The sequence below is a fragment of the Geospiza fortis genome, unplaced genomic scaffold (assembly GCF_000277835.1).
Source record: "Geospiza fortis unplaced genomic scaffold, GeoFor_1.0 scaffold636, whole genome shotgun sequence".
NCBI classification, from domain to species: domain Eukaryota; kingdom Metazoa; phylum Chordata; class Aves; order Passeriformes; family Thraupidae; genus Geospiza; species Geospiza fortis.
Genome location: NW_005054435.1, coordinates 1,296,610 through 1,311,857, shown reverse-complemented (window position 1 = coordinate 1,311,857; position 15,248 = coordinate 1,296,610). Strand labels below are relative to the sequence as shown.

Below are 15,248 nucleotides of genomic sequence, written 5' to 3'. Positions count from 1 at the left end.
AACAGTGTGTGTCACTGTGCAATGTTAATGTAATAGTAATTTTCTAGTTTTATCACAAATTCACTTTGTTTGCTAGGAAATGAAGTAACAAACGCTACGTCTCTGAGACACCAGTTACTTTGAGAAAATAACTCTCATCCCCAACTTCCCAAAATAAGAAAATAAACCATCAAACAAAACCAAAGCAGCTCTTTTAAACTGGACAAAACGCTCTTGGTTCTCCTTTCCTGACAATGGGGATGTCAAGACCAATTAGCACTTGCAGTCATCTTGGGGTTTGCTCTGTTTTCTCCCACTGCAAGTGGTCAGGCCAGATCCGATGGCTCCCTTCTGTACATGCAATGCCATGGACAAATTACTGAAGACTGGACCTGAAAGGCTTTTTTCCTACCCAGCTATCCTTGACATTTTCATTACTCAAAGACAGGAAACAAAAAGCCTAAGCTGAGAACTAGGTGATAGTGTGAAAAAAGTCTGAAAAAAGTTTAATTAAAAAGTAAAACAGACCATGGAATTGCTTCTAACATAGCTAATAATTTGCTGCAGAGTTGTTATTGTGCTGCTTCCATCTGCCAATAACCTTTTAAGCCTTTTGCCAAAGGCAATCCAAAGCTTTTCCATATGTATGTAAGGGTAAGCATAAAAGATAACTTGGAAATAACAACTTTCAACTTCTGCTATGCAAAAATCTGAGCTACAGTAGTGCTTGTGCCCATCAGCTTCCAGCAGGGCTCTGGAAAACAGAAGTTACATGGCCAGAATGAAAACTGCCCCATTTGACAATGGAGGTTTGGCTGCAAGATTCCCTGTTCCCACATTCAGCATCAGTGACTATTTTAATTACCAACAACTTCTCAAATAGTTTCAGAGTTACCACTGAGAAGCTTAATCTCACCAAAAAGCCACCAGCTCCAACAATGCCATTGCTAGAGTTTGTGGATAAAAAAAGCTAGTGGAACAAAAGCAGACATTTCAACAATTCTATCCCCAAAAATCTCACTTCTATTAAAAAACTTACACATAATCAAAAACTCTTTGAAAGGAATATACCAGAGTGCATTTTTGAACTCAAATAACTTTATGGGATGACAAGTGCATAAGCCTATGCCTTACACACATTGTTAGGGACAGGAAGTATCAAAGCAAATCACTTAAGTCAAAAACTTAAGGAAGAAACCAAAAAACTCTCCCACTCCAAATGTTTTATCAATAATGATCACCCCTCAGAAAACAAACTCAAAATTTACACAAGTGAAATATCATTTCAATCATGGGAGAAAGCAATGGAAGCTGAATAGTTGGTGCACGCACTACACAATGGTAGTTTGACTAGTGAGAGCACTGAAGCTTGAAATTAGGTACATTTATTGTTCAAGAAATTCACAGCCTACTGTGATTTGATTTTATTAGATATTATTATTCATTATTAGGTTCCAAATTTTTGCAACAGAAACAATGACTTTTTGCAGATGACTGCCAAAAGCAAACATCCTATTTTCCCTGCACACAAAGATACCAATGTATGTTCAAACATTTTAATTCACACACACAGCCCCGGCTTGCCAATCTTTGCAGTTCAGTGAAGTGTAAACAGTCAGTGTTGCCACTAAAATAACATGTTCTTCATTCACAGCAACAATAGCCAGGTAGATTAACAGCCTTTTACACCTGGGCCCTATTATTCCTCTGCCATTCATTAACATTTCTTCTACCATGACAGCAATTGAACTGGCACAGCCCCAGAAACACAAGTAGGTCAGCACAAGGTGTTCCTGTGGATGCTTTCATCTGGTATAAACATCCTGAATTAGCCTTCAGGTACTACATCTAAATATCCTAGTGCTAATTAAGATCACAATCAGAGCCATTTCAGATCTCACTGACCAAGTACAACCCGTGGTTTTGGAGGGCTGATTCTATTAAGGATGGAAAGTAATTTCACTGCAGAAGTGGGGAACTTTCTGCAGCTCTCCTGGCCAAGCAGATGCTGGACATCATGCCTTGAAACGTGCCACGTCTCTGAAATCACAGAATCATGTAACAGCCTGGGCTGGAAGAGATCCTAAAGATCACCTCTTTCCAACCCCCCTGCCATGGACAGGGACACCTTCCACTATCCCAGGCTGCCCAGAGCTCCAGCAGGGGGGGGGCAGCCACAGCTTCCCTGGGCAAAGCTGTGCCAGGGCCTCACCACCCTCAGAGGGAACAATTTCTTCATAATAATCTAACCCAAACTTATTTTCTTTCAGTTTGAAGCCATTCCTCCTTGTCCTGTCACTACAAGCCCTGAAAACACTCCTCCCTTCTTGCATGGTCCCTTCAAGTACTGGAAGGCCACAATTAAGTAACCCCAAAGCTTCCTCTTCTCCAGGCTGAACAATCCAAATTCCCTCAGCTTTTCCTCACAGGAAAGGTGCTCCATCCCTCTAATCAACTTGGTGGCCCTCCTCTTAATGCAGCATATCCAGGGGGAAAATGAATTTACATGTAAAGGAAGAGAAATTGAACACTGAGGATGGACAGTCAGACACTGAATACTACTAAAATTAATCATAACAGACACTTAAGCAAGTCAGACACTTGCTAATCTTAAGGGCATGAGAAATAGCAATGAATATATAAGCATATTTACTCTCCCCACCCACCCCAGTTTAAGAAAAAAGTGAATATGAATCAATGAAACAAGAAAACTTCAGACATACCTTTTACCACTATACTAAATACTCAGTATTAACAGCAACTTGTGTATGTTGAGAGAATGTGGCCCTGAAGCTGTCATATAAGAGTAGAAGACCCAGGAATAAGTCTTCTCTCAACTGCAATAACCTTTTGGTGACTTTCTCAAATTTGTACACCTTGTCTTATACTTTAGGACTAGAGTTGAGACAAACTCCAAGCAGCAAGTTCACTCCTAACCACATACCCCGTGACACATCATAACTTATGAGATCAGGTGCCAGCACTACAGGTTTAAATCAGAAAAACAGGTCAGTGTGAGGAAAAACACACTTTTTATCTTTTATTTTCCTTTTTTTAAAACATAAAAGCCAATTCGTCAACTCTGAGCTAATATAAGCATTTGTATTACACCAATGAAAGTACTTCAAAAGGCAGAAATAAGTCAACACTTCCAATTCCTTCCTGATGACTGCAAATGCAATTTTCACTCTGAACTTTCCATACCCCCACTTGTGATCACTGCTATACTAAGAGCGTGTGCTTTAAGACATTGAAGAATAATCCCCACTGTCTGATTAAAAAAAATTAAAAGTTGCTAGAAATAACTCACAGGCAAAAAATAAAACTCGAAGAAAACAATAGCAGTAGGCTATAGAGACATATTTTTTCCTTCAAGAATGAATTCCCATCTGCTTTTAAAAAGCAACATGTTTTTCCATTGCTGGGAATTGCAGCCAAGCCCAGGACAATAAGGCAGCAAAGCCAGAGGCAAGAGCAGAGGGCAAGTAAAGCTGGCTGACAGAGGCTGTGCCTAGGTCCCTCTTTTATAAGCCTGTGTGACAGTGGCAGCTCAGCCGTGCCCTGCTGTGCTGGCAGCATGCACCCCTCTGCCACCCTCAGCAACTGGGAGCTCCTGGTTACTCTGCCATGGGTAGGTTGTGTGAAAATGGGAAGGAGAAGACAGCACAGTTGGCGCTGCTGGCAAAGCCAGGCATCTCCCCTGGCCACAACTGGCTTGTGCAAGCTCAAGGGAAGGGAACTTGCTCCTGACACAGGTGAAGCTCCTACTCATGTTCTTTGTCCAGACACTGGACACAACACAAAACAACCCTGCAAAAGGAAACACAAGAGTGCTCACTTACAGAATCTGGGTGACAATACCTAGTTAATGAAGAAAAACACGTTGAAATCAGCTGTAACGTTCCTGCATCTGAACTGTTTTGGCATTTAAAGAATCAAATATCAGCTTTTTGAGGGAAAAAAAGAAGTCAGGTTTGAGGAGCAAGCAAAATTTCATTCCTCAGCACTGGCTGGTGCTCATTCAAATTCCCCTGGCTTTTTTGCCCAAGTTCCTCTGAGGATCACTGTTCTTTGAGTTCCTTAGGAAGCAGTTTCGACTGTGTCCTCCTGAGCTGTTAATGTGTCTGACCTTTTCGGAAACACTAATGTCCCTCCAGCCACATGCATTAAATCTCCCCTGCTTGATTCAACTATTAGCAAATCATTATCTCACTGAAGGAGAAAATGTTCTTTCTCAGATGAGCTTGCCATGCATAAATTTCAGTGCCAATACTCCCCTCTACACCAAACCTTATGTTTGGCATAAATGTGCTGACTGCCAGCCATGCTCTACACCCTCACTAGGTCAGAGCACACAGCTCTTTATCAGGCCTCAGCTCAGACACATCATGGTGAAAATCCACCCACTCTGGGAAACACCTCTGAAAAACGGGCGACAGGAACCAGATCTTTCTGAAGTGACTGAAAAGAGCAGGGAGAGGCAGAGTAATGCCCCCAAGTCCTGCTTTCAGCACTGCCATGCCAATGCCATTCCCAGGCATCCCCAGGTGCTCACACTGCCCTCACTCCCCGTGTGCCCGAGCACATTCTGCACGTAGGAGCCTCCTGCGAGACCAGCAGCAGGCAAAATCCCATGGGAAGTCCTGTGCAGTTAGTGATTTCCTTTCCAGTGATTCATCTCGTTTATCCCAAACACTAACATTTGGAAAACATTCCCAATGCCAGGTATTTCCTCACCTTCCAGCCACCTGTGCCAGACACATCCTTAGCACTGATAAATGTGTGTAAGGAAGGAGGTGATCCCATGCTACCCATATTGGATAAAGGCTGAGACTTTTCCTCATCCACCCACACAAAAATGTTCACTTTTCAATGAGTGACATAAATTAAGAGATCCTCTGCACCAGTCCAAGAGAAACATCAGAGGTTCATCTGAGGCCTTTATCTTGCTACATTTCAATTTGATGGCATTCCTCACCTTGAAAAATCACCTTGAAAAATCACATTTCACTGTAATACTTCAGGCTACTATATAGGATTGAATCCACTGCCCTTTAATACTGCTAAGCAGAAAGCCTTTTCCTTAAGTCTGGAAGATCTTTTCCTTCATGTACAGCTAGATGTAAAGAAGGCAACACATCCTTATCTTTTGAACATCCAGTTTTTCCCCTGTATCTAAACCCTCTCTCTCCTTTACTGTAGATGTCCTTTACTAAACAGACAAATCTTCCCCAGTCTCTTAAAAGGGTCTTTACTCTCCTGTGAACCTATGGTGGAACACATCCTCATTCCTTTTGTACTTAGTATCTTCCTCAGCACGAAACAGAGGATTTTGGAGAGGTCTGGTTGTTTGGGGGTGTTTTTAATTAAAGTTACTAGTTTAAATATGTCAATATCTGGTAAACAAGAACAAGCATGTTTTGGAATACATATTTTAAAAGTCAAAGACTTGAGTTGATTTCAGCTAGTTTGCTGCTGCACAAATCTTTCTGGCATCACATCTGCTCTTATTTGAGCCAGAGCAAACCTTCATCAGCTTGCTTTTCTTCCCTTTCATTTTCTGGGCTCCCATTGAGAGTTATTGCAAAGTGAGAAAGATATTTTTTACATTAACTGCTCCACTTCGATTCAGAACCAGTGAAAGATTTACAGGTTCCAAGATTCCTGCTCTACTCTTGTGTCCTGTAAGCATGGAAACTGATAATACTATAGAAACCATGCCAGCCTTGGCTTTCACCATGACCTGCTTTCCACCAATTTAAAAGCAGTCAGTCCCCATTATCTTACTTTTATAAGCACACTCATCTGAGGAATATTGTCATCATACCCAGATTATTTAATTTTTTATTACTTCCAACCAACTTTAAACTCAAAACAACTCAACACTTTATTTCAGTTTCTGCCTAGAACCTCCCTCTCTGCCTTTTAAATTGCAACAAAAACCTCATCTGACTGCGGCTCAGACAATAAAAGAACATCTCTCACTCTGCTGGGTTTATTTTCCTTTTTATCACCTACTTTTTGGAACAAAATATTTCTCCAGTGGGGAAACACTCTCTTTATCCCGTGCTTGTCTAACCCCAAACTGAAAAATGGAGCACCTAAGTTTGTGGAAAGCCCATCTTTCCTAGGGATAGCTGGCTGTGACAGCACCATAAAAACAAGCAAATGAAACCCAAAAAACTCACACTGCTTGTACTTTAAAACATTGCTTTTAAATACTTCTGTGGTCAGATCTCTAATTATCCCTACTTCAGTGGGAAATGAAACAGATAAAATTTCTCAGCATGAAGTACAACAGTGAAAATGCTCTAGGAAAAGCTGTGATCAAACTGTGAACAAGCTCAGAGCACAGACATTCTAATTATGTAAAACCATTAAAAATTATCAGTTTCATAAAAGTTGGACCTCCTGCAATCTGGCCCAAATTAAAATGCAGTATCCCTGAAGAGGAGCCCAAGTACTGCTGCTGAGCACTACTTCAGAAAGGTCTGGAAATGAAGATTGCACTCAAATTCAAACATTTCCAGAAAGCTGAGGATTTCTTCGACCTAAAAGTTAACTGTACAGACATTGCTCATCTAATGTCTTTTTTCTTATTAAACTTCACTGACACACAAGAGAAGGAAACTGTAATTCACCCTCATAAATTATCTTCCACCTTCCCTCACATGAAACAGTGGGAAGTAATCACCCCATTTCGCTATCTTGATGTATCTTTAAAGGTAGTCATTAAGAGAAACGTACATGCAGCAGGTGAACAGAGATAACTGGTCATAAGCGATGACAGGCAAAAATACACAAGTATCTGATCTGAAAAGGGGCCAAGTTGGAAGCCAGAAGCACACTGAACTATCCACTTTCCTGGCTGTTTATTCAGCTCATGTCAGGATGATTCAACGCATCTTTACACGCAGCTCCCTATTCATACAGCATCTTCCAGTCACAAAACCAGGCATTTTCCATTTCTTTCTCTGAACAAAGGCTAGAGCAGTGCAATGGGAACTTGCCATTCAGCAGCGGAAACTATTTGTAAAGCTGGGAAGCTGGAGACACTGGGAAGAAAAGGCTTAATGAAACTGGCCACTGTGTGTGCCAACTATCAAGACTTTATATATTCTTCCAAGAAACCCTGACTGAGGCTTTTTCTGTATTTACTCTTTACATCCCAGTTATTATAATACTTTGCATGATGCAAAAGAACAAAATTCGTGAGAAATACCATATTAGAAACAGGCAGCTTTTTTTCCCCCCTGAAACCAGTCTGTAGCTGCGCTCAATGACCCATTAACTTATTTCTGATTCTGCACAAAGCCAGCACCAAGACATTTGTGACTCATTATCAACCAGGCACTGGAATTCACCACTAGCTTTTCAGCTGATCCAGATCCAAAGGAAATCCCCATATGCTTGGAATTTCTAAAATACAAGCATTGCAGTTGTTGCCCGGTAAGGCGACAGTTGCCATATGCAACAGAGGAGATGTTTATATTTATGTTTTTGGAGGCTTGTAACTCAGCCAGAGGCAGATACATTTTCCCAAGTTGTGTCACTGTCCCCCAGATATAAACATAACACTGTTACTTCCAAAACATGGAAGCAGTAGAGCTGTGACAGTCTTCCAGACCAACATTTAAGCATGAAATCCTTTCTATTGTTGCCTTTTTTTTTCATTGTGAGAGCCCACATTCCGGACAGAGAGATGTGCTACACAAACCAGCTCTGCTCACTACAGAGCTTCCAATCATTCATTCATCCCCAGAGTGCAGTCTGTCCTGTGCTCTGGAGGAGGAAATCTCTCATGGGTTTGGCTTTGGTGTCTGCTGTGACACAGCTTCCCAAAATGACCCCACAGCACACACAGCAGTGCCCACACCAGCCAGAAGTTAGGAGTAGGCAGCACAGCATTTTCCAGCCCACCAGCATCTAAGTGACAGCTAAATGAGGGGAAGCCTGGCCTGGGAGCACCACCAGTCCTTTGAGAAGGGCCTTCAAGCAATCACACGAATTCTCCACAATCACCCAAGACAAAAATGTAGCTTATTTCCCTGCCCCTGTAAACAGCACACAGTGACATGGGAAGCCAAGGCAAGCACAGCACATTTTCCACTCTGCTATGGAAAAAGCAGAAGGTGGCTATGTAATTAGATGGTGTGATAATGCAGACATTAGGGCTGGCTACAGCAAGGTGGAAATTCTGGTATTTCATACTTTCAAGAGCTCAGCTTGGCAACCTTATTAACATTCTTTGAATTTTTGAATTAATATAATTACTCTCAATTAATTAAAATGAGGAAAGAACGAAATATCCTTTCATGAGAGACTAACATGAATAACATTCAGGGAGCAGAATGGTGACCACTAATGTCCTGATACTTAGTATAACTGCCAGGCAGCAGCATCTGAAAAAGTTTCTCCTTCTGCCCAGGACAGGAAATAATTGTCTGCCATTCACTGTCAGAAGCTAAATAATAGCAATGAACTATAACAATAAATGCTGCTGTGAAGTTTTGATTATATAGAATAGGAAAATACAAGTTTCAAAGCAACTCGCTTGCAATTCCCCTACATTGTTTCTTACCTCCATCTCTCCTCTCTCCTCCTAAGGCTCTCAGTCACAATCCTGCACTCAAAAGATTCCTGGAGATGTGGAGGAACTGTCTGGGAAGTCTGGGAGAGCTTGCCTCCACCTCCCTCCAGTCCTGGCAGCACATCCTGTGAGGCTGCCTGCAACTGTATGAAGGCTCACCCTGAAAAAGACCCTTCTCCTGGCACCACTCTTCTGATGGGGACCTTGAAGTAAAAAAGCCCCAGATTGCAAAAACACAGGAATATCTGAAATATTCCCTTTCATAATTCCCACCAGCACTCCGAGAAAGCTCAAGGGACGTTTGAGTTCAACTTGAAACACCCTTTGTGCACCGACTCCAGGAAGTTTTACCTCAGCTCCCGAGTACTTCTGCGTGCGCTCCACGAGCTCGGCCAAGCAGACATCGTCGCTGACTGGCATGGACTGGAAATGGAGCCTGAAGATTTCCCTGCGAGTGGCTGCATCTGGCAGTGGCACGTAGATAATTCTGTCTATTCGCCCCGGCCTCAGCAGGGCCTGCAATGAAAGTGTCACAGCAAAAGTTACAGCACATCAAGGGAGTAAAAAACCACAGCTCAAAAACAACACCACCACCAAATAATCAACAGTTTAAACAAAAGTATGAACCTGCACAAGAAAAGACAGTAAGGCTACTCAGCTTGTGAAATACCAGTTTATGGAAAAAAGGAATCATAGAGGAACCACAGTCATTTTCCTAAAACAATACTTCTAGACTTGTTGCAAGGTGTGCTGGAATGTTAGGACTTGGCAGAAGGACAGGTGGCAATGGACACATCCCAAGTTCAGATCTTCCAACAAGACAACAAGCAGAGAAAAGAAGGGTTTTGTTGGAGTGAATCTTACATTGTGGATCCACGTTGCTTTATCCCACATTATTAGAACTGCACATGCTTACAGACAAGCAGATCACACTGATGAGGTTTTCTATGCAAAATAAGGCAACAACAGAGAGGGGCCAGTGATGCACAGCTCCACGCACATGTGTTTGGCCTTGCACTTTGGGTGTTCAGTTTATACTGGGGGTGGGAGGGTGGCAGAGCAAACAGAGACAGAAAATATAAGATGGGACAATGCCCACAGTGGGCAGCGTGGAGGGTTCAGACTGGATGGGAGGAAAAAAATTTCTAGAAGAGAAGCACAGCCTCAGGGCAGGTTACTGGGGAGGCTGTGGAAATTCTGCCTTTGGGGGTTTTATGGCTCAGCAGAGGAAGCCAAGCTGTCTCTGATCTGGTCTGGTGAAAGTGCTGAGCGGGAGGGGAACCACGGGGCCTCTGGAAGCTCCCTTCAAACAGCTTTCTGGACAGGGTCAAAAAGTAAACTTTATCTATATATAAAACAATTATATCCAATATAGAGGAGAAGCCAAACTCTTAAATTTATAGGAAAGGAGGAAGCTCATTTCCCTATGTTTATAAAAAAATCTCCAAGGTTTTTGAAAACCATCTACAGTAAAAAAAGTAAAAACCCTCCAGCCTTTCTTAACATTTGGAAAAAAGAAAAGCAAAATACAATAATCCCATGCACAGCAAATGCACATAAATAGTATTTAAACTAATTTTTAGAAACTGAACAATGTTTATAAGATTCAGTGTGTAACCTAAATTGTTTTTATGTTATGGTTCTCCCTTGGGTAGACTAGTTTGAGTTCCAGATGACTAGAGATATTGCATGGCTGTCCTGGGCTGTCAGCCAATAAGTCTTTTCCCAGCCTGATCATGTCAGTGAAAGTCATGCTGAAAAAATAGTAGGAAAGAGCTTTCCTTCCTGCACAGCATTGATCAAGTCAACACCCTTCCTAGAGTTTCTTTAAAAAGACTGTTGTGGTGCTTCAGAGTGGAAAAATGTATCCTGAATGTTAAGAGACATCTCGTTATTTTTAAAACAAAACATGAAAATGCTCAGCAGAAAGCGCACGGTCCTGTGGTGCTGCATGGAGCTGTGCAAGGACAGAGCAAGGCTGGGAAGCCCACAAGTCAATACCCAGCCCACACCCTGTGTCTGCAGTGGCCAGTGCTGGATCCCTACAGAAGAGAGCAAGAAACAAGCTGTCCACTGATATCTGCTCAGCAGACTGTGCTGTTTTCCACTCCTGATGAACCCACCCAAGAACTCAGCTCACTGACAATGTCCTGACCAGTGTACAATTCAGTGTCTAAATCGTGTGTGTTCATCAGGATGTTGCCATTTTTTGCCAACACACTTGAAAGAGAAATTTGCATGTTTCAAGACTAGGCTTGGAGGGAGTGGAATTAAACTGCAATTGTGTTCTGCATGCTCTTAAGGAAATGCCCATAGCTAATTCTATTATTTAGAAGAAACAAGAAATGTTCACAAGAGTATGGTGGTGCCTCTTTCAAACCAAGGCAGGTTTCATCAGGACATCCAGATAATTAGAACATCTTCTAGAGCCAGCTTAACTTCCCACTGATGAATGACCAGGGCTGTGGTGCTGGTGGGACACGGAAAACACTCAGTGCCAATCAGCTGGGAGCAAGCACTCCATTGCCTGGCTCTCAGTTCCAAGACACAAAAAGCACAACTGCAGATCTAACACAGTGAACACACTTTTTTCTGGTCAGTGACTAAAATCTGTGTTTCCTCCAGTTTGTCCCAAGTGCTTTGTGTTTTACATACGTTGGTAGTTGAAGGCCCAAGTTTTAAGCGTGCTATCATTACTTTTTTGCTACAATCAGGCCCAGGGACCTTATCCAAGGTGACCAGATGTGCTGGGAACTGTACAAAAAAAGCACAAGTCAGTCACAGCAGTGCACGCTGGCTATATCAACATCGACAAGAAGGAGAGAAAATATTCTATAACCTCAGCATGAGACAAGTCAGACTCCCTCTAGCCCCTGCAGACAAAAGCAGATTGAACTGAGAGCTGGTCTCCACCAGCCCTCCTGATGTGGTGACCCTGGGAGACCCTGAGCACAGCCTGACTGCTCCTGGCTCTGCTGCCACCACCTTGGCAAGCCACCAGGTTCCCCCTCTCCATGTTCCTGAGGAGCTAAAATCAGCAGGAGAAGGTGAGGAAGGGGCCTGCTTTGACCTATCTGGTGTTCCTGGAGGAAAAGGGCCTGGTGAGGGGCTGGGGGTGGGCTGCAGAGCTGCTGCTGGCTGCTCAGAACACAACAGGAAGCCAAGGCCTCTCTCATTTGTAGGACATCACGCTGCCCTTCCAGGCTTTTCAACTCTGCACACTTCTCACAGAGATGCTTTTCCTGTCTGGCCAAAACAATTCAGAACCAAGCTGCACGCAGAGGCTGGCAGTAAGGGAAGAAGAAATCCCTCATGATGTCTTTGCTCACTGGAGAGAAGTGAGCTCTTCTGGGTTGCTTAGGGAAGCCTGCTGGGGCACATGATGCAGGCACCTGCAGGTCATGCTCACCAGCAGGGCTGATTTGGATGGGTGCTGGCACCACCTTTCTCCTCAACACCATTTTTTGTATAGACCTAGAAGCTTCTGCTTTTCTCAGTGGGATATTGTGTGATCCAGTCTTCACCACAGGTAGGGATTTAAGAGATGGCTGCTCCAAGCATGCCATGACTTTCACAGGCCATTCCAGAAGACGGAGCTTCAATCTTGCAACGTGCACTTTGAAAATGGGGAGGAGAGCAATAAGGACAGCCAGGTGACCTCTGGGCCAGTGCCACTGCCCTGGGCTGGGTGCAATGGGATTAGGTGGTGACCACCTGGCAAGGCACAAGGATGGAGCAGGAGGAGGAGGGATTCAGCAGCAGGATGGATCCAAGCTGTGGAGCAGGAAGAGAAGGAGGAGGAATCCAGCAGGAGCAGGCAGTGGCTCAGCTGAGCAGGAGCAGAGGCAGGATCAGCAGGAGGATGGATCCCAGCTGTGGAGCAGGAAGAGAAGGAGGAGGAATCCAGCAGGAGCAGGCAGTGGCTCAGCTGAGCAGGAGCAGAGGCAGGAGGGGGAGGGTGAAGAGTTGAAGCAGGGCTGCAGGCCTGGGCAGGTGCAGCTGCCGGGAGCGCGAGATGAACTGCTGGCGACTGGGAGATGCAAACCCGATTCGGGGCAAGCAGCACACAGGAGGTGGGAACTTGATGGGGCCAAAATTAATTGATGTGTGCACAGAGCTACATAACTCACTGATGTCGAGATGTGAGGGCTGCATAATTTACTTCAACCAGGAAGGGCACAAAATTAAATAATTGGGGTTCTGGTAGAAGCCAGAATAGTTCGAACCCAGAATACTTTGTACCGCTGAGCAATTCTTCTGCAGGTTTATGTGATTTTTGTTGCTGTTGTTACCACAACAGTTATGCAAGTGCCCATGCATTGAAGGGTTATGAGTGGTACACAGATACAATGCTCCTATGGGGAAGACTAGGAAAGTGGGATAATTCTCATGTAATATAGAGTATCATCGACAGCAAAACCACAGTTTTCTAAGGAGAAACTGCTGCTCTTTCAAAAAGAAACATTTCATTTTCTTGTAATTAAAATGGAGTATTCCCTCAAAATATATCATTGGAAAAGATAGCTAGGTCAAAAAGGTGTATTTTGTGTGCAATTATGAAGACAATTATTTCAGGAAAGAAAACATTAATAGGTGAAGCCTGGAAAATATTTGTGGCTCCTGTTAAGAACAGACCAGATTTAACCTTAGGGCTTTGCTAATCTTCCTCCTCCTCTTTCCCGTTTTTTTTAAGCATCTACCTTTAGTTAGCTTTGTCAAAGGTTACTTGGCCATTTAAAAAAATCACCTTGTCACAGAATGCAGAACTACAACAATGGGAGAAGCACAACTAGCTGAGCTCTCTATGGGACAGGAAAAAAATTCTTACTGACAGGAATCCAGTAGTCATGCTTAATTAATCAAAAGCATACTTAATCACATCTTACAAGAAAAGCTCACACATGAACTGTGTGTGAAGGTAACCTAACTTTAGCAAAAACAGATACAACTTAAAAACTCCTGAGAAGTAAGTGGCATATTGAGGTGAGTAAGAGAAAGCAAATCAGTTCAGGAGGTAGAGAAGCTCATCTGGAGAATCAGTGTTACTGCATATTCTCTGCTGCAATTAATCTCCACAAATAGGAAGAAATTTTTATCCTAAATTTGTTTCCTTGTTTCCTTTCAAGCAAATGCATTGCTTTAAATGTGAAACGTAAAAAATGCAACTAGAAGTTTAATTTTGCCTCTGGAGTCTGTTGGGATTAGATCACTGATGAAAATGAGAGGACTGGGAATAGTTCCTTTGTAAATCAATCCTTCCAATTTAGATTAACAATTGCTATTTATGAACTGTGGTCAGGGCTCCTACTTACATGGACTCCTCAATACAAGAGATGCTCTATATCTTGTAACTTCATTGGGCAATGCAATAATTTCTTTTTTTTACTTTCACCATTAAGAGTATTTGAACATTTCTAAGTCATTTTAAAGAAACAGAATCAGAGAATGGCCTGGTTGGAAGGGACCTTAAAGATCACCCAGTTCTGCCATAGGCAGGGACACCTTCCACTAGACCAGGTAGCTCCAAGTCCCATCCAGCCTGGCTTGGAACACATCCAAGCATGAGGAATCCACAGCTTCTCTAGGAAGCCTGTGCCAGGGCCTCACCACCCCATCGCAGCCTTCCTGCAAGCAGTAGGTGTTTGTGAGATGTTTTCCATGGTTTTGCCCACATGTCAGGACAGATGCATTGCAAGTGTGGGAAGTGTTGAGGCCTTCTTGTGCCATCATTTACCTCTGGCAGGAGTGAAGGCAGCTCCCATCAAGGTGCTTCCCCTATGCTTTTGAGGCTCACCTCAATGCCTGATGTTTTCATTCTCACTCTGCCAGAGCAGGTCATGCTCCCAGCCCAACAGATCAGGAAGCGCCAGGCATTTTAGGATCTTTCAAAGTTTCAAGTACAGGAAGCTCATCCATCCTGACAGATTACTGGAGGCTTTTTTGCAACCATGGCTTAATTGCCAAAATTAACAGAAAGTGCTGAGGGGAAAAGACACATGGGAGTATTACCATTAAAGACTTAAAAACCATAGTCCAGTGGAGACTAAATTTTATTCTCCCAGAAGGCTTTTACTCCCGCTCCATCTGGCACGAGCTGCTTCAGGAGGCAACCCCAAATTCCTCTGTTCCAGGTGACACACTTATTCACTGTGTCACAAGGCTGGAGTCTTGTAATTACAGGCTCCCAAGTCAAGCAATACTGCTTTGTTCCTGCCAAGAGCCCCTTTCCTCACACTCTTCCACTTCCCCACCTTCTTCCTTCTGTGCCAACATCTGTCACCACCCTCAGCACATGCCAACATCTCTAACCAGCTCCCCTCTTTGATGACATTTTTTGCTGGTCACCACCCTTGTACATCTCCCAAGATCTGGGCAGATTACTCTCTGCTGTCATTACACAACATCTACTACTCCTCTCAGGGTGGAGCACTTTGGTTCCATAGCCTACGGTGCATCCATTACTCCATAAAATGCATTTGCTAACAGAATTTTATCAAACATTATTAAAAACCAGCTCCTAGAAAATGCTGCAGTTCCCTATGTGAAGGCTTTGCTTTGCACACAGATTTATAAAAGCCAGGCTGCACAGCCTTTCCGTGGTGTCAGTCTTGCTCAAGACCTGGAACGTTGTGCAAGCTGACAAGAAAGGACATGATAGTTTGACAGCAGGTGTTCAGCA

The 15,248-nt window shown here is 43.3% G+C and overlaps 1 protein-coding gene across 1 annotated transcript in view; it reads right to left on the bottom strand.

Annotated features, from left to right (window-relative positions):
- SPATA5 (spermatogenesis associated 5) overlaps positions 1-15,248 on the bottom strand; it is a 160,557-nt gene that overhangs the window by 23,953 nt on the left and 121,356 nt on the right. Inside the window, exon 14 of the mRNA XM_031061994.1 lies at positions 8,921-9,085. Within this exon, the coding sequence (XP_030917854.1) occupies positions 8,921-9,085 (165 nt within the window). The remainder of the gene's footprint in view (positions 1-8,920; positions 9,086-15,248) is intronic.